The sequence below is a fragment of the Caretta caretta genome, chromosome 9, assembly GCF_965140235.1.
Source record: "Caretta caretta isolate rCarCar2 chromosome 9, rCarCar1.hap1, whole genome shotgun sequence".
NCBI lineage: Eukaryota > Metazoa > Chordata > Testudines > Cheloniidae > Caretta > Caretta caretta.
This window is the reverse complement of record NC_134214.1, coordinates 58,722,875-58,748,847: the sequence shown is the minus strand read 5'-3', so window position 1 is coordinate 58,748,847 and position 25,973 is coordinate 58,722,875. Positions and strand designations below refer to the sequence as shown.

Here is a 25,973-nt window from a genome sequence, read left to right as displayed (position 1 = left end):
CTCACATGCAGCACTAGGCTGAGAAACAGGCAGATTGTGTTGGGTGCTATGGGGCAGCAGGGATGGAGCTGGGTGGAGCAGCATTCACCCTGCAACAGCTCACATGGTGCTGCAAGGTGTTGTCATGTGCTCATCCCCCACTTGGCTCTGTGCAGAGCTTTTTTGAAAATCCCACCCAGGGCCTGCACCAGCTGTACCCCATTGGCAGTGAGAGTGATTGGGCAGGTTACATAGCTCTGCAGCCACACCTGGGGAGATACGGCATCCCTGCAATGGTTTCCGTAAGGAGCTGGTCCCCAGTGCATGGCTGTTAGAAGAGTGGTGATTGGCTGGCAGTCCGTGAGGGGGAGTCAATAGGTGGACCATGGGACAAATCCATAACCACCACAACAGCTGCTGCAGCACAGGGGCCAGCAAACAGAGCTGTAAACAGGGGAGTTTGCTGGGGGAAGATTAGGAGAACCAGGCAGAGGAACAGACAGGCTAGTGAAGGGAGTGTGTGATGTTCTGGCAGTGGTGTGGTGCTCACTGGGGGTTTGTTTTGCTGTGGGTGGGGGTGTTTTAGGTTTGTGTATGTTTCCTGGACCAACAGGACTTAGGTGGGAAGGCTGTGACAGATACAGAGCAGCAGTGGTAGTGACCCAAGCAGTGGAAGACACAGTGAAGATGACTGGATGTGGAAGCTGCGGTATGTACAGAATCCTGCAAGGGGTACCTGAAAAGAGTTTCGTCTGCATGAAATGCTGCCTGATGGAAGAAAAGATCTGAGGATTGGAGATGCAGGTGGAAACTCTGGTTGAGTTTAGAAGGGGGGGAGGGAGGGTCAAGCAGATGATGGAGCAAAGACACGAGGAGGCTGAAGGGAAAAGCTCAGATTTACAGATGGAAGCAGGACCAAAGAACGCTGAGGGGAGACTGCTGGGTGAGGAAAGTGGACAGTGGAAGCATGTGACTAAGAGAACGAGGCAGAGGAAAAGACTGATTATTGAAGGAGAAACAGAGCTCAGGAACAGGTTTGCAGAGTTGGAAAATGAAGAAGGGACACATCAGGTGGTCACTGAAGGTGAGAGGACAAGGAAGAAGAGAAGAGCAGCTAGCCCTATAGGAAGAGGGGAAGAGTCAATGGAGATAACACCAAATATGAGCCCCAGGAGGATACGGGATGAGTTGCAGAGGATTGCAAGGGAGAATAGGAATTAAGAGAACTTGCAGCCAGAGGGAACAGGGGATAGACCGGAGAATCGCACCATCAACAGGAAAAGGCAGGTCTACATGATTGGGGACTCCTTACTGAGACGAATAGACAGGTCTGTCACCAAAGCTGATCCAGAGAACAGAAGGGTGTCCTGTCTGCTGGGCGCTAAAATATGGGATGTGGACCTGAGGCTGAAGAGGATCCTAATGGGAGCGGGAAAGAATCCACTGATTGTCCTTCATGTGGGAACAAATGATACAGCTAGATTCTCGCTGGAACGTATCAAGGGAGACTATACCAGGCTGGGGAAGATGCTTAAGGAAATTGAGGCTCAGGTGATCTTCAGTGGGATTCTGCCTGTGCCTAGGGAAGGGCAACAAAGATGGGACAAGATTATGATGATCAACAGCTGGCTCAGGTAGTGGTGCTATAAGGAGGGTTTGGGGATGCATGGCCACTAGGAGGCATTCATGGCAGAGGACTGTTCTCTCAGGATGGACTTCACCTGTGTAGGGAGGGAAATAGACTTCTAGGATGGTGGCTGTCACAACTGATTAGGAGAGCTTTAAACTAGGAATCTGCAGGAGATGGCTGGGAGATGTCCAGGTAATCTCCATGCTGGATTTTAGCACTGAGAGGGAAGAAAAAGTAAGAAAGGATACAGCCGTGGGTAGGAGAATGGACATAAGGAGGAAGGGCAGTGTGGATACCAGTCTAATAGGTGATACTGGTGATAGAATGTCTGTGTGTAAATCGAGTGAAGAATGTGAGCAAAGCCAAACAGCAAAATTAAGATGTTTGTACCCCAGTGCGAGAAGCCTCGGTAACAAAATGGAGGAACTAGAGCTACTGGTGCAGGAAGTAAAACCAGATATTATAGGGATAACAGAACCATGGTGGAATAGTTGTCATGACTGGACTACAGGTATGGAAGGGTATGTGCTGTTTAGGAAAGACAGAAATGAAGGCAAAGGTGGCGGAGTAGCATTGTATATCAATGATGAGGTAGACTGTAAAGAAATAAGAGGCGATGGAATGGATAAGACCGAGTCTGTCTGGGCAAAAATCACATTGGGGAAGAAAGCTACTAGAGCCTCCCCTGGGATAGTGCTTGAGGTGAGCTATAGACCACCGGGATCTGATTTGGGTATGGATAGAGCCCTCTTTAATATTTTTAATTAAGTAAATACTAACGGGAATTGTGTGATCATGGGAGACTTTAACTTCCCAGATATAGACTGGAGGACGAGTGCTAGTAATAATAATAGGGCTCAGATTTTCCTGGGTGTGATAGCTGATGGATTCTTTCACCAAGTAGTTGCTGAACCAACAAAAGGGGATGCCATTTTAGATTTGGTTTTGGTGAGCAGTGAAGACCTCATAGAAGAAATGGTTGTAGGGGACAACCTTGGTTCGAGCGATCATGAGCTAATTCAGTTCAAACCAAATGGAAGGATAAACAAAAATAGATCTGTGAGTTGGGTTTTTAAATTTCAAAAGGGCTGACTTTAAAAAATTAAGGAAATTAATTAAGGAAGTGGATTGGACTGAAGAACTTGTGGATCTAAAGGCAGAGGAGGCCTGGAATTACTTCAAGTCAAAGCTGGAGAAGCTATCGGAAGCCTGCATCCCAAGAAAGGGGAAAAAACTCATAGGCAGAAGTTGTAGACCAAGCATCTCAGAGTGGTGATTAAGAAAAAGCAGAAAGCCTACAAGGAGTGGAAGATGGGAGGGACCAGCAAGGAAAGCTACCTTATTGAGGTCAGAACATGCAGGGATAAAGTGAGAAAGGCCAAAAGCCATGTAGAGTTGGACCTTGCAAAGGGAATTAAAGCCAATAGTAAAAGGTTCTATAGCCATATAAATAAAAGAAAACAAAGAAAGAAGAAGTGGGACCACTAAACACTGAGGGTGGAGTGGAGGTTAAGGATAATCTAGGCATGGCCCAATATCTAAACAAATACTTTGCCTCAGTCTTTAATGAGGAGCTTAGGGATAATGGCAGGATGACAAATGGGAATGAGGATATGGAGGTGGATATTACCACATCTGAAGTAGAAGCCAAACTCAAACAGCTTAATGGGACAAAATCAGGGGGCTCAAATCTTCATCCAAGAATATTAAAGGAACTGGCACATGAAATTGCAAGCCCATTAGCAAGAATTTTTAATGAATCTGTAAACTCAGGGGCTGTACCCTATGACTGGAGAATTGCTAACATAGTTCCTATTTTTAAGAAAGTGGAAAAAAACGTGATCCAGGTAACCACAGGCCTGTTAGTTTGACATCTGTAGTATGCGAGGTCTTGGAAAAAAATTTGAAGGAGAAAGTAGTTAAGTTTCAGAGGAACAGCCGTGTTAGTCTGTATTCGCAAAAAGAAAAGGAGTACTTGTGGCACCTTAGAGACTAACCAATTTATTTGAGCATGAGCTCAAATAAATTGGTTAGTCTCTAAAGTAGTTAAGGACATTGAGATCAATGATAATTGGGACAAAATACAATATGGTTTTACAAAAGGTAGATCGTGCTAAACCAACCTGATCTCCTTCTTTGAGAAAGTAACAGATTTTTTTAGACAAAGGAAAGGCAGTGGATCTAATTTACCTTCATTTCAGTAAGGCATTTGATACGGTTCCACATGGGGGATTAGTTAAATTGGAAAAGATGGGGTGGATATGAAAATTGAAAGGTGGATAAGGAACTGGTTAAAGGGGAGACTACAATGGGTCATACTGAAAGGTGAACTGTCAGGCTGGAGGGAGGTTACTAATGGAGTTTCTCAGGGATCGGTTTTGGGATCAATCTTTTTATTACTGACCTTAGCACAAAAAAGTGGGAGTGTGCTAATAAAGTTTGCAGATGAGGCAAAGCTGGGAGGTATTGCCAATTTAGAGAAGGACAGGGATACCCTACAGGAAGATCTGGATGACCTTGTAAACTGGAGTAATAGTAATAGGATGAAATTTAATAGTGAAAAGTGCAAGGTCATGCATTTAGGGATTAACAACAAGAATTTTTGTTATAAACTGGGGACTCATCACTTGGAAGTAATGGAGGAGAAGGACCTCGGAGTATTGGTTGATCACAGGATGACTATGAGCCGGCAATGTGATATGGCCGTGAAAAAAGCTAATGCGGTCTTGGGATGCATCAGGCGAGGTATTTCCAGTAGAGATAAGGAGGTGTTAGTACGATTATACAAGGCCCTGGTGAGACCTCATCTGGAATACTGTGTGCAGTTCTGGTCTCCCATGTTTAAGAAGGATGAATTCAAACTGGAACAGGTACAGAGAAGGGCTACTAGGATGATCTGAGGAATGGAAAACCTGTCTTATGAAAGGAGACTCAAAGAGCCTGGCTTGTTTAGCCTAACCAAAAGAAGGCTGAGGGGAAGATATGATTGCTCTCTATAAATATATCAGAGGGATAAATACCAGAGAGGGAGAGGAATTATTTAAGTTCAGTACCAATGTGGACACAAGAACAAATGGATATAAACTGGCCATCAGGAAGTTTAGACTTGAAATTAGACAAAGGTTTCGAGCCATCAAAGGAGCAAAGTTCTGGAACAGCCTTCTAAGGGGAGCAGTGGGGACAAAAGACCTATCTGGCTTCAAGACTAAGCTTGATAAGTTTATGGAGGGGTATGATGAGATGGGATAGGCTAATTCTGGCAATTAATTGATCTTTGAGTATTAGCAGTAAATATGCCCAATGGCTTGTGATTGGAGGTTAGATGGGGTGGGATCTGAGATATCTACAGAGAATTCTTTCCTGGGTGTCTGGCTAGTGAGTCTTGCCCACATGCTCAGGGTTTAGCTGATCACCGTATTTGGGGATGGGAATGAATTTTCCTCCAGGGCAGATTGGCAGAGGCCCTGGGGGTTTTTCACCTTCCTCTGCAGCATGGGGCACGGGTCACTTGCTGGAGGATTCTCTGCACCTTAAAGTCTTTAAACCATGATTTGAGGACTTCAATAGCTCAGACAGGTTAGGGGTTTATTACAGGAGTGGGTGGGTGAGATTCTGTGGCCTGCGTTGTGCAGGAGGTCAGACTAGACGATCATAATGGTCCCTTCTGACCTTAAAGTCTATGACTCTACGTGTTTTTGAATGGACCCCAAAATCTTTTTTTATTATTTTCTTCTCTGGAGTCTGGACTCTGGCTAGATCTTGACCAAGACATTTGGATCTTGACAAAAACATTGAATACCCCAGCAGTCAGCACTGCCCATGGTACTCTAAAGGGACAGGCAGAGGATGCAAGGGTGATTCCCACCCTGGGAAATTCATTTTAGGTGACAAATCTGAGGAATTGTCCCCGATTGAAGTGTTATTATAGGAGGTTTTGGAACAAATAGATAAATTTAGAAATAAGAAGTCACCAGGACCAACTGGTATTCACCCAAGAGTTCTGCAGGCACTCAAATGTGAAACTACAGAACTACTCACTGTGGTTTGCAACCTATCACCTAAATCAGCCTCTGTAACACATGACTAGGATAGCTAATATGATGCCATATTTTAGAAAAGGGCCCACAGGTGATCCTGACAAGTACAGGCTGGTAAGTCTAACTTCAGGACGAGGCAAATTGGCTGAAACTATAGTAAAGAGCGGAATTATGAGGCACATGGATTAATACAATATGGTGGGGAAGAGTCAACCCAGCTTTTGTAAAGGAAACTCATGCCCCTGTTAGAATTCTTTGAGGGTGTCAAGAAACACAGACAAGGGTGATCTACTGGCTATAGCGTACTTGGACTTTCAGAAAGCCTTTGACAAGGTCCCTTACCAAAGGCACTTGAGCTAAGTAAGCAGTCATGGGATAAGAGGGAAGGTCCTCTCATGGATCAGTAACTATTTAAAAGATAAGAAACAAAGGGTAGGACTAAATTGTCAGTTTTCAGAGTGGTGAGAGTTAAATAGCAGGGTCCCCCAAGGATCTGTATCAGGACTTGTGCTATTCAACATTCATAAATGATTTGGAAAAGGGGGCAAATAGTAAGGTGGCAAAGCTTGCAGATGATGTAAAATTACTCAAGATATCCAAAGCTGACAGCAAAGAATTACAAAGGGATCCCACAAAACTGAATGATTGGGCAACAAAAATGGCAGCTGAAATTCAGTGTTGATAAATGTAGAGTAATGCACATTGGAAAACATAATCCCCACTATCCATACAAAATGATGGAGTCTAAATTAGCTGTTACCATTCAAGAAAGATCTTGGAGTCATCATGGTAGCTCTCTGAAATCTTGTGCTCAATGTGCAGCAGCAAACAAACAAACAAAAGCTAAACAGCATGTTAGGAACCATTAGGAAAAGGATAGATATAGAAAATATAATGCCACTACATAAATCCATGGTATGCTCACACCTTGCATACTTTCTGGTCACCCCACCTCAAAAAAACCCAAGATATTTTAGAACTGGGAAAGTGCAGAGAGGGGCAACAAAAAGGACCAGGGTATGGAACAGCTTCCATGAGGAGAGATCAAAAAGACTGGGACTGTTCATCTTGGAAAAGAGATGAATGGGGGGGGATATGAGAGAGGTCTATAAAATCATGACTGGTGTGGACACAGTGAATAAGGAAGCGCTAGGGGTCACCTGATGAAATTAATAGGCAGCAGGTTTAAAAACAAACAAAAGGAAGTATTTCTTCACAGAACACACGTCAACCTGTGGAACTCACCACCAGGGGATGTTGTGAAGGCCAAAAGTATAAGTGAGTTCAAAAAAAGAACTAGATAAGTTCATGGAGGATACGTCCATCAATGGCTATTAGCCAAGATGGTCATGGATACAACCCCATGCTCTGGTGTCCCTAAGCCTCTGACTGCTAGAAGCTGGGACTGGATGACGGGATGGATCGCTCGAGAATTGCCCTATTCATTCCCTTTGAAGCACCTGGCATTGGCCACTGTTGGAAAACAGGATACTGGGCTAGATGGACCATTTCTCTGACCCAGTAGGGCTTAGGTGTGCTTTTGCCTAAAATCAAATGGCCCCATTTCTCATGTGCCACAGTAACTCCACAATGATTTAATGCCATGGGTTTTTTTTCCCTTACTTCCCCTGTGATCTGAGCATCAAGCTGGCTTCTTCATCAATAATGATTCTGGAGGCTAAATTCAGGTGCCTGCAGAATCTCCCAGGGTTTTCAGGAGTATCTCTGCGTCCGTTGGACTCACTGATACTGGCACAAGGAGGAAGAGTCATTTTAAGACTATCTCCTAGTTTGCAGGGTCGCCATTCAGCACGCAGCTTGCAAAGTGCTACCACCTAGCACCCACTGATGCCATGCGGCAGTCACAGGTACATCCAGATAGCTCGGAACCAGGGGCTGGGATACAAGACCCAGCCAGAAAGAAGCCATCTATCGGTGCTTCAGATGCAGGAAGCAGGGTCAGGAAGAACCCCTCTGTGGCTGTAAGTCCCTTGTCTTGCACAATAGACAAGAGGAGGCCAGGTGCTACCCCAGCAAACCTCAAAGAAACAACGCTGCTAACCCTCCCCCAGCACGCCACCCAGCTGTGTGGCCCATGGGCCACACATCACCCCTCCCAGCCTTTGGCCTGTATTTCCTCTGCAAGTTCCCTGGGGGCAGGGAGTGTCTTGCTAGGTATCTGTACAACAAGGGGCCCTGACCTCACGCCACTGCTGGGCTGGGAATACTAAACAGACTCTGCCAGGCAGGACAGATACACAATATTTTATTGACTTATTTTCCATGTGTTTAGTCCCCCAACAACACTTCCTACATTTTTTCCCCCCTTTAACATTAAAAAAAAAAATCTATGTACAGACCCATCTGGGCCAAGGGAGCGAATCTCTATGTACAGAATATTTACACATGGGCCGTGCACCCCTCCTAGCCAGGGGCAGGGCTGCCAGCCCCCAGGAGGGCTGCTCCCCCCATCTCCTGGGCTAGCTCTTCAGAGCCACTTCCAACTTCAGCATGTCCATGGGAGCACTCTTGGCCACTTCGAAGAAGACTCTGAAAAGGTGACACAGGCCTGTTAGTGGGGCACACCCGGGGGAGGAACACAGCATAGGACAGGGTACGGGGGGGGGGGCGGGAGCTCCAGCCAACCTGAGGGAAGTCTGCTGGGGCACTGGGCCCCAGCCAAATGCCTGTGGTCATTAGCAAAGGATTCCTTTCTCCAACGAGTTCATTAGGCATTGGCGTTAAATCGGCATGAGGTGCTCAGTCTAGCAACCCCACCCCCATGCCCTGTCCCTGTTGGCATGTCTCCAGCCACTATGGAGTCCTTCTGGGCACATGGGACCTGAGCTCCTAGTGTACAAGCCTTCCAGGCCCCTTTTACACAGAGCAAAGGGCAAATTTCTCTCTTTGCAGGTCCTCTCCCTTTCAGGTGCTACCCCTGCCCCTCCCCCAGCAGAGGCCTGCGGCATACGTTCCAGGCCAGGGTGGCCCATGGCTCCAGCGTAAAGGGCAGTTTTGCTGGCTCTGCCCCTGCAGCAGCCACAGCCCAGGGAGAACCCCTTAGAGCACTGACAGATTGTGGAATGCAGGTCAGCCCTTAGCTGTAGTACAGAGAGCTCCTGCTGGGCCAGCCTCTGCCAGCCAGCCCAGGTGGCTCAGTTGCTCCCCCCGCCCTCGATGCAGCAGGCCCGAGGTGTCAGAAGCCACACCTAGCTCTAAAGAGACAAAGTTCAGAGCGACTGGGGGCAGCCAACCCTTGCCATGCTGCAGATCAACGTTCTTCTGCAGAGCGCAGGCCAGAGGTCAGAAAAGGTGATCACAATGGTCTCTTGGAAGCTGACACTGCACTGGGGCCAAAGCAGCAGGGCATTGAGATTGAGCAACAGCTTCACAGCTTCCGCCCCAGGCTGCCCAGTGCAGCGCCCCCTGCTGGCCAGTGGAAGAACTGTCCCGGCCCCCAGCCCATCAGACACACCGCCACAAGGAGAGTCCACTCACCGGTGGGAGTACTTTGTGCGCACTGCCTTTAACTTGTCATCGTGCTGGTAGGTCAGCAGGAAGTTCAGCCTCTTCACCAGCGGATGGAGCTCATGAGAGCTGTATCCGCTGTAATACTCCAGCGTGGGGCTCTGCAATGTGTTAGAGACTCAGAGCCTGGTCCAGCACCATTGCACATATACCCCACACTGCTTCTTCCAGGACACTGGAATAGATCTGACCCCTGGGATGCCCTGACCCTCTAATGGCTGCTTGGCCGGACTCCAGTGCAGACAGGACATGGATCACTGGCCTAATTTAGATAACAGCTGAGTTTGGCTTCTCATCGTGGAGAGATAGGAGCAGAGACAGGCCCAGTCAGGTCCCCACCCAGAGCCAAAGCAATGGCCTCTGTGCAGGTGGCCATCTGCAAACAGGGACACTGTGGTCAAAGGGGGGAGCAGCCAAGCACCAGAGTCAGCTGCCAGGCAGGAAGCATTGGACAAGAATGTCACATCCTTCTCCCCTTGCCTGTGGGGCCAGCTAGAGAGGATGAGAAGGTAGCGCAAACCCCACTCCTGAGGCTGCTGAGGGCCCGGCTTGGAGAGTGCGGTGAGCTACCCCCTTCTCTAACTGCCCTTGAAGGTACCAGGGCCTGCCCAGTACAGCTGCCCCTACCTCAGGCCCTGCACCCTCTGGAAGGTGGGAGCTGGAGAGCAGGTGTGGGACTCAACAGGGTTAGGAACTTGGGCCCCACAGGCTCACGTGTAGCTAGCTATTAGGGGCAGGACCAAAGGAGAAGTGGAAGGGGTGGGGCTTCCCTGCCCATCCAGGATTGAAAGAGCATCAGTAGCTCAAGGCTGGGGGTTCCCTGCACAGACTGCAGGATCTGGGACCAACCCTCCTGCAGCCACTTTCCCAGTGGCTCCAGGACAGGGCCCACCCGCAGGTCCCTGGGGGAAACTAGCAGTGTCGTCTGGCTGGAGAGCCAGTAACAGCAGCCAAAGGGGAAGCCATTCCGGGCAGCCTCCTGCCCCTTGGGGTCAGTGGAGCTAATCTGGACAGCCTGGTATGGGGAAGGGCCAGGAGAGCAGGACACTCACCCATCCACCAAGACTCTTCATCTTGAGCGCCAGGAACAGGCAGCTCGCAGCCAGCTTGGAAGCACTCTCCTGGACGTAGTCGTACTCCGGCAAGGTCATCTCACAGATGAAGCGGGCCAGGGTCAGTGTCTCCATGCTGGCGTGAGCGCACTGGGACCATGGGAGGGGAAGGAGCTGCGGTGAGACCTCCCTGCTGAGCACTTAGTGAAGGGGAGATGCCTCCCCTAGGTGCCCCCAGAGCCAGGGCGGGCATGGTCATGGGGGAGCACACTGTCTGCACTGGAGAGCCCTGCTCAACGCTGGCTGCATGGTAGAGGCAGGTGGTCCCACCCAGCAGATAGCTGCCAGCTCACTGCAGTAAGGGCCCTGTCGGTGCTCAGCACGGGGGTGAGGAAGGGGGATGGGTCCAGGGCACCCTGGAACACAGGCACCCCATGGCCCAAGGGGAGAGTCACTGAGTGAGCCAGCCTGGCTGCCTGTCCAGGTCACTCAAGCCAAGCAGCTGGGACTGGACCAACTGTCTCGCTCTTCCTGCTGGGACAAGCCAGATCCAGACCCCCAGACCTCTCCATGGAGGAGCCTCCAGCATCCAGGCCTGGACGCCTGCTCATCTCCCACCTTGAGTGCCAAATACTCCTGTCCCTTCTGGTGCTCACAGCCAAGCAAGCACTTGATTCCCCTCCCTGGACAGGAGAGAGCTTCCTGCTGTGGGTGTGTCGGGCAGAGCAGGGGGCACCACTAGGCGGGGCAGAGGAGCCAGCCAGCGCTTCCACATGACTGAGATGGCCAGGCCTACATGGACCAAAGAGCAAGCGGATGGCGGAGAAAGAAATTGCTGCTCCTGGCATGGCACAGAACATCCCACTCTGCTCCCCTCAGTGCCCCAAGCCGGGACTTTCCTCCAGGCCACTGCGGCGCGGAAAGGGACGGCAGGTTTTGGCAGGAGCGATAGGATCCGGGGGATGGGGAGAAGGGAGAGAGCTTGTTTGCTGGTTACAGCTCCTCGGACAAGCTAGCATTTTCCTTCCGGCAAAAAAGCAGCCTTTGCCGTCCCCAGGGCGCCACCCCCTCGTAGGGACGATGCAGACAGCATGAACGAGAGCACTTTATGCCTACGTTGTGCTCATTTCCCCACCAGCAGCGCAATGTGATTGTGCCAGCTGGCTGGTGGGGGAGGGTGTCATCGAGGTCGCCTGCCAGCCTCTAGCTGTGACCAGCCACATCCCCCGCTACAGGCAGAAATGAGGCCCCACCTTGGCAAACCTCCGCAGGAAGCGATACGGGATGGGAATGTTGATGTCGAACTTCAGCGTGCGGAGGATACTCATCTCCATGGCAATCAGCTCCTCCCTCTTGTAGGCGTCGTCACAGATGTAGAGGAAGTCGTCCACACATGGGGGGCAGCGCTCCTAAAGGGGAACAGCCACAGAACCGCTCAGCCCCACCTACACCCAGGCCCGTGACAGTCCCTAGGGGGCGCTGTGCTGAGCTGCCTGGTGAGGGCTAAACTAAAACCCGACCCCCTTGGGGTGAGATTTTCAGAAGCATCTAGGTGAACTTGGAGCACGAATCCCATTCACTTTCAGTGGACTTGGCTCCCAATCCCTTTATCCACTTTTTGGAAGATTTCCCTTCTGGCTCTTTAAAAACACACTGGCACTTCTACGAAATGGGAACCCTGGTGTCCTGGCTGGAGTTCAGCCTGGATGCGGCCATGCTGCCCCCCAGGGCCAGCCCTGCTGCCCCCCAGGGCCAGCCCTGCAGTCACAAATGGGATAACACCACTCCAGAACTGCCCTGTATTGCTGCTGTTGAACAGCCGCCACTGTTCCAGAGGTGGCTGCATTTCAGTGGTGGGCCAAATGATCGTTGCAGATGGCACCAAGCAGTGATGCACATTGAAGACGGGGCAGGCCGATGCAGAGCACTTCACTTTCATCCAAGTTTTCCATGGGAAACTTATTTTCAGCAAAAATTCAAAATCGAAAGATTTTATTGGGGAAATGGCATTGCAGTGCATCATGGGAGTTAAGAGTTCGGGTGCCTCATGCTCCTGTTCTCCTCTACAGGGTGGGCTCGACATCTTGCAGGATGCCCCAAAGTTCACCCTCTTAGAAAGGGGAGGCAGTGCATCATGGGAGATGTAGTCCAACCAGGGAGCTAGACCATAGCGGAAAATCTAGCAGGAGACAACCCACCAACAGTTCCCACAAGGCACTGCAGCAGTATATCTGGATTGAAATATCAATTTGGGGCATTTGATTGATCGGGAAATTTTTGACCAGCCCTACCCAGTCTCCCCACCTGGGTAACTTGCCCAAACTTTCACCTTTCAGGCTGGGGATTTTCACCATAATACCAAGGTGGTGGTGATGGGGGGGGGACGGGGACGGGACGACGGACGGACATCTCTCCGGCTTGGTTTGATTTTTGGTTACAGAATAGGGTGTGGATGGTGTGCCAACAAACTGCCAGTGCCTGGAACAGCTGGGCTCCATTCCCAAGCACAGTGCATTGGAATGCTTTAACCAGCACTTGTGGGATCAGAAAGCATATCAGCCCTGTCACCAATGGCAGCATTCTCTCCCTGGGATTCCTCCCCACTTCCTGTTTCCTCCTTTGGTGAGGAAATTAAACACAAAAACTCAAGTTAATCCTGCATCATGGCTCCAACGCTCTCAAGTCAGGCGTAACATTACCGCCGCCATGCTACGGAGCGATCCATGCAGCCCTTCCTCCCTTGTTCAGGTTAGTTGCTCAGTGGCAGCTATCGCAGCACACTCGGTCCATAGGATGTGCACCGAGGTCCAAGTTCATGGGGCAGCTTTAGCATTTGGAATGTCCCAATTGCCTGATCTTCCCCCCCTTTGCTGGTACAGCCCTATTCACACCAGCACACGCTCCCAGGGATTTGTGTTAAAGGTGAGATGCTAACCAGTAGGATCTGTCTAAGGGCTAACTAGGCCCCAAGGGGTAAATTCCAGCCCACTACTCCCTTGATCCCAGCCTGCCCACCCCCTCACGGCTATTCTGGCACTGGGGCCTTTCGAGCAGCAACAGCCAATCGCTGTACCATGGCCTTAGCCACATGAGCTGAGTGGGGGCTATGATGTGACTGCATGGCATGCTCCATGTGTGTCCCCCTCTGAGCCTGGCATGAAGGGCCCATTAGCCATATTTGGAAGGGATCTGGAGCCAAGTTTACCCAGCCACACAGTGTGTTCCAAGGGGCAGGCCATAGGGATGTGTTACCCACTGCCGACAAGCCAGGATGCCCCCAACACCCCACAGTTCTCTGCCCAGGCCAGAGCTGGGTCACCTCAAACTTGGAAGCGATGAGGATGGCCGTGGAACCGATGAGCTGCAGCTTGTCCCTCATGCTCACCACCTCCACCAGGTAGTGATCCACCAGCTTCACCGCCAGGTACAGCGTCTCATGGTTTAACTCAAAGTTCTCCTGGGGGAGAGACAGATGGAATGGCACATGCCAGCCAGTGTGACCCACACTGGGAGCAGGCACTCAGGGTTTGCTACGTTCCCCAGCTGCCCTCCGCAGGCAAGCGCCCCATGCAGCAGACTCAGGGCAAGGGGCAACAGCGCCCCTCACTGCTCTGCTCCTGAGACTTGCCCTCATGCAGGCTGGGACTTGTTTTAGCAGCCAGGGGAAAACGCTTCCCATTCCCAGCCCGGGGGTGAAGGTCGCGTCTGCTGCTTTGCCCCAGGCTGCCCACCCCAAGAGCTCAGGCACAGATCAGTGTCGTTTGGCACAGGGAAGGGTCCCTGGCGCTCCACTTGTCTGACTCGCCAGGCTGTTCCTCCTCTGTCCAGACTCCAGGGCTGGCTCCTGATGTACGTCCAGAGGAGAGTCAGGGCCAGCGTCTCCACGAGGTTACCGGCCCCTCCCAAGGACGCCGTAGAAACATGGTAAGCGGCTTCCTCCCCCTGGCCTGCAGCCCCCTTTCTGCAATCCCTTCTCCACTCACAGCCCTTTCACCCCCGCCACAAGCTAGGTTCACAGCTGCGTGCAGCCGAGCCACATGGGAGGTGGGGGGGGGTGTTGAGGGATTTCTCTCCTCCACGTGGCTCCTGCTCAAGCCCACAGGGGAGGGAGGGCTGGTCTGCGCCACCTCCAGCTGGCTGGGGTTTGTGTTACAAACAGACACTGTGCACACGCTGGTGCTCTCCTGGCAGCTCGTACTCTCCCTCCCCCCAAAGGAGCCCAGGTGCGCACCTGGACCTCCACCATCCAGTCCACCAGAATGGCTCTCATGTCCCTGCTGATGTCGTACTGCTTCTCCATGTAGTTTGGGAGCAAGAACTTCTCCTGCCAAGGGAGCCACAGAGAGGCTGTTAGTGAATGAAGCCCACCCACTGCAGCATGCGGGTAGGGGCTGAGTCCATGGCCCTGCCATCCTGCAGGCAGGCTGCTAAGCCCTCTCCATGGCACCATAGCCAGGAGCTGCCGCTGTCATGGCAGGGCCTCCCTGGGACAGACCCTCAGCACCACTGTTGACATAGGAGGGTCCTACCCACTGCCCAAGCCCAGTTGTGTCTCTGCAATGGCTCCAACTCTCGTGATGGGCTGGATGCCAGAGCCCAGCTGATCCTACCCTATGCTACTCATCTCTCCTGGGGCCAGCCAACCCTGCTACATCAAGGGAAGGGGCACCCACGGCCCCCAGCAGGGATTAGTGGCTGGGGGAACAGTTCCTGCCAGAAGGTGCCATCCGCACAGACAATGCTGCAAGGAGAGCAGCAGTAACTGGGCTTTACCATGCAAAGGTGAGCTAGGAGCCCAGCCTGCTTCCCCTGCTAGGCCAGCAAGCAGCACGGCCGGAGGGGAAATGGCCACCAGGGCCTGCCCAGGGTTTCTCAGGGAGATTCACTGCCATGGACAGAGTGGCCGTCAGCCAAGTGGAAACAATCACCCTGCCCAGGACTAGCCAGCCTCCTGCCAGGAGAGCCCTGGGCTCCAGGGAGGCTGCGCAGAGCGGGCAGGGGGAACAGAGAGCTGTATGCAACAGGCTGCCTGGAGCTAGTTTGCCTGCTTGGAAAGAGCGAAAGGCTGAGCCAAGCCAGCCAGGACATGAGTCAAGGGCTTTTGGAAATCAAGCTTTATGCTTCAAGTGCTAAGGTGCAACCCGCCTGCCCTCCCAATGCACCAGCCCCCCATTTGCAATGCCATGAAATGTGGAAGGCAAATGCACTGGAGGGGGCTGCACTCTCTTCTGTGGAGACAACGGGACTTCATAGAATCATAGAATATCAGGGTTGGAAGGGACCTCAGGAGGTCATCTAGTCCAACCCCCTGCTCAGAGCAGGGTCAATCCCCAATTTTTGGCCCAGATCCCTAAATGGCCCCCTCAAGGATTGAGCTGACAACCCTGGGTTTAGCAGGCCAATGCTCAAACCACTGAGCTATCCCTCCCCCTTTCAGACTCTAGGGGCCTCAGCCTGGCATTCTAGCTCCTTCCTGTGCCTGATGCCCCCTGGAGCCAGCCTGGCATCCCCAGGGCGTCGAGCCAGCGAGCTCCGAGAGGCTGGGCCAGTCCAGCAGAGGAAGAAGGAGAGAAGGTCAAAGCTGAGATCCCTGTGCCCTCCCCAAGCACCACACACTTCTCTCTCCTTCATGTAATTGAAGATCTCCTTGGCGTACTCGGCGCTGGCGTAAGCGTCGCCCAGCTGCTCCTTGTCAATGTCCTCAATGGCAGGCGCCTGCGGAGAAGGAGAGAAGGTTGGGGGATAGCTCTGGAGTCCCAGAGGTACCTCGAGAGAGGAGTCCCATGTGCTTGTGACAAGGAGGCAGTGAGAGCAATGGCTGGTCAGGCACTGGGCTGCCGGCCCCAGGCTGCTTTGCCAACGCACATCTCTCAGCTAGCAGAGGAGTGTCCACAGCGATGTGGAAACCCCGGCCTGGAACACAGCCGGCGCTGCAAGCCCTGTCACTGCGCTTCATCCTGCTCTGCAACACCTCTCGTGCTGCTCTCCCAGCTCACCTGGTGGGACTTTTCTGGAGCAGGTTGCCTATGTGGCCTGCAGGGAGCAGACCTGCCCCCACACAGCGTTCAGGGGAAATTAGCCCCCAGATCCCATCTGTGTAGCCCAGCAGCTGGGGAGGGGGCAAGGTGCGGCTTGGCTTCACGCACGCAGATGGACAGGGCCCGAGGCTCAGTCCCCCTACAGGGTGAGCAGTTGAGGCAGCAACTGCAGGCAGTGTTCCGGTATCCCCAGGAAGAGGTGAACGAGCGCCATCTAGGGACAGGGTGAGGCGTGGACACTTGCCTCCCGCGAGGAATGCAACACCAGAATACCAGCTGAGCCCCATGTGCTGCTCACGCCTATCGCCCTCCCAGGGGTCACTAGGTTGGCAGTGGGCACCCAATTCCACTGACCTGCACAGGCGCCGACTCCTCCAGCACCGGGTCATTCTTGGGAACCAGTTTGGGCTCAGCAGATGCCTCATCCGGGGGTGTTTTCCTCGTTGCCCTAACAGAAGCAGCCAAGAGCGGGTCAGACACTGCAAAAGGCCAGGCTCAGGGGCAGCCTGGGGAGTCTCTGGCTCTAGATCTCAGGAAGAGGTTGGGGGGTGTTGGTCATCCAGTGCCCCAGGAATCGCCAGATCACATCAGACCAGGTCCAGGAGCCCAGGATCCTCTCTCCAATAGCGCCCTGTAATAGCTGCTTCAGAGGCAGGGCAAGAAACCCCCCAAGTGAACAAAGACACCTGCCCATGAGGGAAATGTCTTCCCTGTCCATGACCGGCTGATACCCTGAAGCAGGAGGCTTTACAGCCCTGTCAATATTTTATCTTGACTATCACCACCATGAAGGTTCCCGTTATCCACATCAACACCCAAACTTTCCTTGAATTCCACTACGCTTTTGGCCTACATGAGATCTTGTGACAGAGTTCCACAGGCCAACTGTGCATTGTATGTAAAAGGCATTTTCCTTTAGCAGTTTTAAATGGAATGGCTTTCAATCCCATTGAAGTCCCCTTGTCCTTGTGTTAGGATGACAAGGATCTCCCATCTGTCCCCTCCGTACCACTCCCTTTCTACATCCGCCTCACATCCCCTAGTATTAGTCTCCTCTCCAAGGCACACAATCCCCATCTCTCTTCCTACGAGTTTTTCCAGGACCCTGAATCTTCTCATCAAGGAGACACACACATGCGTCTGCCATCTCCTTTCAGACAGGGTGATAATAACTGCCCAGCATCCGTGGGCAGCACGCCCCATTGATATATAATAGCATTAGACTATTTTCCACATAGCGACACCCCTTCCTTCCACATCCCAGCATCCTATTTGTCTTTAGCTGTAGCCACATCCCTTAGGATTTCCCTTCTCCCCTGTGCATCAGCCAGCCAAGATGGAGGGATGTTCCTTTACCCCGTTTTACACTGTGGGGCCTGGCCTGGCCTGCAGCTTCTCCCACTCCATTTTCTCAACTATCCTCCTAGTTCCCCTCTGGAGGGGAGCTCGCCATGGCCGCAGAGTCTGCCAACAGGCAGGCTGAGCACATTCCCAATGGCGAAAGCCTCTCCAAGGACACCCCACCCTCCCAGCTGGCAAAGGTCCTGCCATCAGAGGCCCCAGCTCCACCAAGAGACCCTGAGAGCCAAGAAGCATTGGCACAGAGAGACATTAAGCTTTTGGAGACTGACCCTCTGCCAGAGGGTCCCCTTGGGCTGCAGCCTGGAAAGTGACAGCACTGTGCGAGCCAGTAATGGGGCTAGCCAGAGGGACAGCGGCTCCGATAACAGGGTAAATGCGCATCCATCAGAGCAAGGACCCCAGCTCAGCTGCAAGGGGTGGGCGGTGCTGGGGCTGCATCAGGGCTGACCCACAGAATGTTACTCACTTTTTCAAGTTGATCTCATTGTTCTTCAAGACCCCCAGAGCAGCTGTGCCTTTCTGTGCCTTCCTGGGACCTGCCTTCGTGGCATCCTTCTTCCTCAGGCCAGCCTGGTTCTTGTGAGCCTGGCAGGTGAGAGGGCAATGCTGGGAACACAGCATGACACACAGAGGGGCAGCCTGGCCAGGCTCCCCAGCATCGCACCACTCAGACGAGCCTGCCCATGGCAATGGGTGCCAGGAGCTCTGTAAAGCTTCACTTAGCAACAAACAGCGTTGGGGGAACATCTGACAATCAGACAAACACTGAGGGGGGATTCAGGAAGGCACTGTGCCAGGAGAGCTCAGCGTACTCTGGCTAGGCAGGAGCACCAGGAACTGGGGTTAAGCAAAATGGGGTTTTTACAGTGCTGTGGAGCCCTGATTTCCCAGACTCCTGGTCAACCAGGTTTGGGTCTTGCAATGACTGGAGCTCTGCTCCCATGACTCCAAGTACTACAGAAGGAGAGCTCCCATCTTGAGGAGCTCAAGGTCTGGGATGCTGAAGCTAAAGTCCTTGGCAGCTGTACTTGCTGAGGCCCCCTGGAACTGGACGAGCACAGATGAGCACCTTATTATCCAATGCCCTGACTCTAAAGAGGCCTGTGGGGATCAAATGTGGGTTTTAGTGTCTAGAGCCTGAACTCTCTCTGCAGATCAGCACAAGTCACCACAGCGATACAACATGTTAACCACTGGGAACTTTCAGCAACAATGGAAAGTGGAAATATTGGAAACTTTTAATAAAATCTCCCATACAATCATGGCACAAGAACATAGGAATGGCCATCCTAGGTCAGACCAATGGCCCATCTAGCTGATAGTGGCAAGTGCCAGGTGCTTCAGAGGGAGTGAACAGAACAGGGCAATGTATCAAGTGATCCACCTCCTGTTGTCCAGTCCCAGATTCTGGCAGAGGCTTAGGGCCACCCAGAACATGGGATTGCATCCCTGACCATCTTGGCTAATAGCCATTGATGGACCTATATTCTGTGAACTTATTTAATTCTTTTTTGGCCTTCACAACATCCCCTGACAAGGAGTTCCACAGATTGACCGTGCATCCTGGGAAGAAATACTTCCTTTCGTTTGTTGCATATTAATTTCATTGGGTGAGCCCTGGCTCCTGTGTTACATGAAGGGATAAATAACACTTTCTTATTCACTTTCTCCACACCAGTCATGATTTCATCAACCTCTATCACATCCCCCCTCAGTTGTCTCTTTTCCAAGCTGAAAAATCCAGCTTGTAACCCAGATGGCTTCCAGCAGGGATGGAAATCCAAGCTTTGCACTCTGATTGAGGGGTGACCAGCTCCCTCTGTGGCAGGAAGTTTGGTCACAATGCTCCTTAAGCAGTACACTGCAACATGCACTGTCTAGAGGGACCCCTGGGGAGGTGTAGGAGCACATCCAATACAGGGAAGCCAATGAAAGGAGCTAGTCCCTCTGAAGCAAACAGGTTTGCTGCCTGGTTTGCCTGCAGGCTATTGATAGTTGTGAAGTTTCACTGGATGTTGAGCCCGCCAGTCTTAGCAGGGAAAATATTTTAAGGTTAACATCAGCATGGTCTAGTGGTTAGAGCACAGGGCTGGGATGCGGAAGAAGAGTTTGTTCCCTGATCAGAGTGTAAGGACTAATATATGGGAGCATGGTCTTTATATCAGAGCAGTGGGCCAGGCATCAGGACCCCTAGTCCCCCACACCCCAGCCCATGCACAAGTCAGCACCAAACAAGACCAGACAACAAGACAGGGGGACACAAGGTAGACATGAAACATTCAGCTCAGGGAGGAACCCTGCCCATCCAGTTCCCCCACAAGCTTCCTCCCCAGTCCCTGCAGCAGTGCTGTGTCCTTACGTTAGTGAGGTCTCCGAAGGCAGACCTCTTCTTGGGTGCCCCCTGGGGTGAGGATGGGGACCTCTTTGCTTGACAGCTCTCCTCCTAGAGCAAGGAGCAGATCATTGAGATGGCATGCTGGACCCAACCTCACCAAGCGTGGGCTCCTCTGCCACCCTTCCCTTGGCAGCCATGTCCAGAGCAAGGGACATGGCACCGAAGATACCAACTTTCAGATACCACCAGTCGAGGTGGGTCTGGAAGCGTCACGTATTCTCACAGCTCCAGCTGTGATAGGTCTGCCCCACAATGCCACAGTAGCTGAATCTGATGTATCAGCCTCACCAAACCCCATTGAGGGGGAAAGTGAGGGCAGGCTAGACCCCAGCTTACAGATAGGGTTTGAGGCTGCGTGACTTGCCCAAAGGGCAACAGGCTAGACTGAAGCTCTGTAGGGGCCAGCCCGGAGCTTTAAAGCATTAACACGACTGAAGTGCTGGGACCAATCTTGGCCCAAATCTTAGAAGAGGGAGAAGCCACCTTTTCCCTGTGGCCTCCAAACTCCAGGGACCAGCCCGCACCTTTACCAGCAAAGGCCCCATTGCAACCCCCGAAGTGAGCGATCCATATGTATCCACATCCCCAGCTCCCAGCGGGGCAGGAGGAAATTACTAGCCCCACAGACTCACCTTCTCAGGTCTGGCATTTTCCACTGCTCCTGCTTTGCCAGGCCGGAGCTGTTTACTACCCGTGGTCTTGGAGTTGCGTGGCACTGGCATCTTCTCCCGTCAGCCTCCGCCCAAGCACACCTGCACACAGAGGCGAGAGATGCCCCCAAAATGCTGACTAATGATCTCAATGCACTCTACAGACTCAAGGCCTCAGCCTCCCTCATGAGGCAGGCAAACAGCCTTCATCCGCACCTCACAGATGGGGAAACTGAGGCATGGGGAGGGGAAAGGATTAGCCCAAGGGCTCCCAGTGAGCAACGCTAGGAGACATGGGTTTATTTTCTATCCATACTCCCACCTGTTATCATCCACACCACAGAGCAGTGACTGCAAACCTCTGCCTCTGCCCCAAGGATTTTAGCAGCAGCTCAGACACTACCTTTAATACACGTAAACTCCTCACAGGCAGAGAGTAGCCCTTTGGGATCAAACAGAATCCACTACCTCCCACAGTTCTCCGTGACTCCCTGGGAAGCCTAAGCGGGGAAGCAGTGCCTCCCCACCCCCCAGCCTCATCCCTCACGGTCTGGTTTTTCAGGCGCTACTGGAGCCACCGTTGCTTCTCCAGGCTAACGCCACCTCTCTCCACAGCTTTCAGCCCAAGGGACCTTGGGTCGTGGCCACCCCCATTCCATTACCTTCTGACTGGGGAGCAACGCAACAAGAACCACCCTACTGTCATGGGGAAAAGGCAACGGGATGAAACAGCTTCTGCAGGATCCTGTTAGAGCAACGGTTGTCCTGCCATGGCAGCATTTCCTGCACTGGTGCGAAGCTGCTTTGAGGAAGGCGAGTGGCACAGAAGCAGAGCTAGTCTGGGGGCCTTCTCATGTGAGGCGGGGAAGAACCACTGCTAGGGCTTAGGAGCATGCAAGCCAGAGTGAGCATACTCCCTATTTAACTCTTTGAATGCCACTGAGGTCTCATGGAAATAACAACTGGGAGCATTCTGAAGGCCGGGAAGGAGGCCGGGGCCTTTGTCCATGGGGCAGCAGGAGGGCTGAGGCAACAGGAAGGCAGGAAGGATGCTGGCAGGTGCGTTTGGTTGTTGGGGGTGGTGGGTGGGGAAGGTTGGGGCTTTCAGCAGCAGTTTGCAGGCAAGTCTACCCATCCGGAGCGTTGGAGGTGCTGAAGAAGATGCAGGCATTACGGAGGTAACAGAGGAGGGGAGCATGCCAAAAAAAATCCCTGGACACACTCATGTACCCCTGCAGACTCTAATCTGCAGCACTGCAGAGAACCAGCCACTTCTCCCTCAGGGTTGTCTGGCTGCTGAGGGACATGATGAATGGGACACCAGCAAGCCAGTGCCAACCTGGTGACAGCAAGCTGTCCAGCGGAAGATCCAGATCTAAGACCCACTGTAGGACCTTTGCTCTCTGGCCCCCAAAATAGGATATTTAGTTACAATTCAGATTGAATTCAGTCTATCCCGCTCTGCTTCTTCCTCCCTCCCATCACTCTGCCAGGGGGCTGGCAGTTAGGGCCCAGCTGGAAGCGTGGTTGCACCGAAGTAGTGACATGCGAGGTAGGGCTGGGAGAAAGCAGATATTAATGTGCCTAAAGAGCATCCAAGATCAGGACTCTATTGTGCTAGGTGCCATATAAACAGAACAGCAGAAGGTCCACGCTCCAAAGAGCTTGTAATCTATACAGGGGGAAGGTATAGAACACACCAGCTGAGTGAACCATGTGATGGCAACAAATAGCATGTTAGTCGCATGATTAAATGGAAAGAAAAGGGAAGGCGAGGAGGATGCAGGGGAGAAGATGGTTAGAGTGGTAGTGTGGAGAGAAGTGAAGATGAAGAGACTGAGGAAGAGGGTTGGAGCAGTAGTTCAATGAGAACTCCAGAAAGATCTCTGGATGTCTGAAGGTCCCTGCCTTGGCTGCTTCTACAGCTGCTCCTATCAGCTGGTGTATCTGGCTAGTTCCTCTCTGCAGTTTGCACCCCCTCCTCTGGGAAACAGAGACCCCATTGGCTTGCACTCTGGGAAGCTAGAGCAGCCAATCTTCACCTGTCTTCCAGTCAGTCTGATGCAAAGGAGATCTGCTCATGCTAGGGAGCCAGACAAAATCACCCCAGCGTGTTAAGGGCCTAGTGTGTTCAGTGCCTTTGGCAGCGCCAATCCCAACACCTGGTGTAGCTCCAAGGAACACAAACCAACAGATCAGGGTAGGGATAGCTCACGCCCGCAGGAGCTGAAAAGCCTTTTGTTCAAATCTGGAGACCTAAGCCATGACGACAACCCAACCTAGAGTGACTTTCCAGACAAGCTCCCACCAGCTCTGCTGTTCTCCCATGTACAGCCCAGACCGCACCCAGTCACTACAGAGAGCACTAGGCTGTAACAGTTTCCATTGACTCCAGTGGCTACTGTGACATCACCCCTTCACAAATGAACCCTGATATGTGGGTCCCCCTTCCTGCTCAGCAGCCATTTTCAGAGTGCATGTTACAAAGCGTTTCCCAACATCTATATACTGGCCAACACCCAGCTCTTAAATTTCAGTCATAAATCACACAGCCAGGAGGGGAGCATCATGACCACCATTTTACAGATGGAGAAACTGAGGCACGGGGCTGTGAACGGACTTACCTGAGGTCATCCAGCAATCCCATGGTAGAGCTGGGACTAGAACCCATGTCTCCTGGGTGCTCTATCCACTAGGCCTCACTGCCTTAAGATAGGGGGAGACAGGAGGGCAAAGCAACTGTCTGTATGGCTTTGGAGCTGGATTATCAGCCCTGGAGACTGATTGGCCTCTGTTTACTCACAGAACAGGTACAGATGGGCACCAGCATGGCAAGGTACCCACTCACAATGCCCCAGCCAATGCACTTTAACCTTGACATAGAATAGGCCTCATTAGTGTCAGCGGATATGGATTGTGAGTGGGCCCCCCACCTCACTAGGAGCTGGACAGAGACACACTCCCCCCACCCAGGCACTAGACAAGAACAATTTTGACACTGTAGCTAGATCTCAAGCAGTTGTAATGAGCCCATCCCCACAACAGCTGAGCACCTGCCTGCCAGGCTGGATGTGAACTAGCAACCTAGATGTGAAAGGCTCCACAGTCCAGGTCCAGGTCTGTAGCTGTTTACATGTTTGTTTTTGCATTAAGTGGCCGGTCTGAGCCACCTAAGGGCAGAAATCCATGCAGTGACATTTTGGGACTGTCAACATTACCCTCCTCCCCTTTAAACTAAGGATGCTTGGAACCAAATCTATGCTTTATGTGACTGTACTGAGGTCATGGGAGTTGCGTGGGAAGGTAAATATGGACTTTTGTCCTCTGGTTAAATTGATGGAGGGGGGCAAACAGAGAGAACACTTTCCTACAGTGCCATTAAGCAGTCATTCCACTAGCACCTTTCATTCCCACCCCCTTCCCAAAGACAGCCCTGGAATGTGTGCTCTAGGTCAACAAGGTTAATTATAGCCAGGAGCCACAGCACATCAAGCCAGGGACACATCTCAGGTGCTTTAATAATAGGAGTACTCGTGGCACCTTAGAGACTAACAAATTTATTTGAGCACAAATACTCCTTTTCTTTTTGCGAATACAGACTAACACGGCTGCTACTCTGAAACCTTTAATAATAGGGTACTTGGTGGAAAACATGCTATCATTTTAGCAGCTGGGATTAGGTTTTCCAGGACCTTCCAACCTGGCTCAGAAACCTGGATTTCCCAAAAGCTCTGCAGTAAAAGAGGAACAATGGCTACACATCACAACTGGCTTGGTTTGCAATATCCACCCAACAGATTCAAAAGACACAACTGAGTTAGCTAATCCACATAGAAATTACTGAGCTGCTGTTTGGAGACACATTATGGATAAAACCATCCAATCAGAGGAGAGCCAGCCAGGGTTAGTGCAGCACCCAGCAAGGGGAACGAGGCCAGTACAAATCTCATCACCATGCAGCTGCCCCCAGCCACAAGAGATCTGAATTTGCACCTTCTCCCGGAGTCACTGAACTTTGGCTCAGGGTAAAGGACTCTGGAACACACACACCCATTATCTAATCAACCCTGAACCCTTATAAACTTCTCTTTCCCCCCAGCACGGCTCGGGGTCAGCCCACCGCGGACTGCAGGCCCGGGGAGGGAGCAATCAGCAGCTGCCGAAGCTCCCTGCCAACCCCACAGCGATTTCGCAGGCGACGCTCAGGGAAGGGGCGGCAGCAGCAAGCCGAGAGGAAGCGCAGGCCGCAGGAAGGACAAGGGCAAGTCTGCCCGGGCCACATGCCGGAGGGAAGGCGCAACACGGGCTGCATTGACGCGGGGCAGGGACGCTGGCACCCCGGGCAGAGCGGGCCGGGGCCCGGGAAGTGCAGGCCGGCCGGGGGGGGTAAGGTGACCCGCCAGGCCCGGAGCTCACCTGGCCTCTCAGCGCCCGGCCCCGATCCCGGCCCGATCCGGCCTCCGCCTAAGAGCTGTGGCTGCTGCTGCTGCACAACGTAGATTTGAAAACTGCGGCCTTGGCAGGAGGCAGCTTGCGATTGGCCAGTAGGCAGCCAATCAGTGAGCCAGGTTGAATGCGGTTGCTAAGGGCGGTGCACAGCGTTTTAAAAATCGGCTACCTCAGCCAATGGGAGAAATGGCTTCTCGGCCAGCGGGCGGGCCAAGACACACGGGGGGCGTGATCTCCCTTATCCGCCATTTTTATTGGCTGGGCACTCGCCAAGCGGCGCGTCTTGTTTTAAATTGACCTTAAAGAGCCAGACAGCGAGGAAAGTGTGAGCAGCTGCTGGAGCAGGGAGGGACTGCGCGGGGACTGCCCCAGCCTGAGCCTGTCCCCTCCTCCCCCCAAGGCCTGCACCCCCCTCACCAGGGAGGGCCCCGCCTTGCTCCACCTGCCGCTCCTACTCAGCTACTGCGAAACGTGGAGGACGGGTGGAAAGAGAACAGGAGGATTTGTGGCACCTTAGAGACTAACCAATGTATCTGAGCATAAGCTTTCCTGAGCTACAGCCCACTTCATCGGATGCCTGCAGTGGAAAATACAGTGGGGAGATTTATACACACAGAGAACATGAAACAATGGGTGTTACCATACACACTGTAACCAGAGTGATCAGGTAAGGTGAGCTATTACCAGCGGGCGGGGGGGGGGGTGAAGCCTTTTGTAGTGATAATCCAGGTGGGCCATTTCCAGCAGTTGACAAGAACCTGTGAGGAACAGAGAGGGGGGAATAAACATGGGGAAATAATTTTACTTTGTGTAATGACACATCCACTCCCAGTCTTTATTCAAGCCTAAGTTA

At 52.4% G+C, this 25,973-nt stretch overlaps 1 protein-coding gene across 1 annotated transcript; it reads right to left on the bottom strand.

The window, feature by feature from the left end:
- Positions 1-7,896: 7,896 nt before the first annotated feature.
- On the bottom strand, positions 7,897-25,179 carry CCNB3 (cyclin B3). Its single transcript, XM_048865040.2, has 12 exons — positions 25,088-25,179; positions 20,654-20,773; positions 19,986-20,069; positions 18,093-18,211; positions 16,619-16,712; positions 15,843-15,941; positions 14,458-14,550; positions 13,546-13,683; positions 11,480-11,635; positions 10,227-10,376; positions 9,145-9,275; positions 7,897-8,196 (listed from the first exon to the last, which is right to left on the bottom strand). The coding sequence occupies exons 2-12, from the start codon at positions 20,741-20,743 to the stop codon at positions 8,127-8,129; spliced, it is 1,224 nt and encodes a 407-aa protein (XP_048720997.2). The 5' UTR covers positions 20,744-20,773; positions 25,088-25,179; the 3' UTR covers positions 7,897-8,126.
- Between the last annotated feature and the right edge of the window lie 794 nt (positions 25,180-25,973).

What these genes read in the sequence shown, in the direction of transcription:
- CCNB3 (XM_048865040.2), bottom strand. Translation starts at nt 20,743, where the DNA reads ATGCCAGTGCCACGCAACTCCAAGACCACGGGTAGTAAACAGCTCCGG. An exon ending in CCTTCGGAGACCTCACTAAC is followed by an intron (nt 18,212 to 19,985) that starts GTAAGGACACAG and finishes CTCACCTGCCAG; the next exon opens with GCTCACAAGAACCAGGCTGG. An exon ending in TCATCGCTTCCAAGTTTGAG is followed by an intron (nt 11,636 to 13,545) that starts GTGACCCAGCTC and finishes GTTCCCCTTTAG; the next exon opens with GAGCGCTGCCCCCCATGTGT.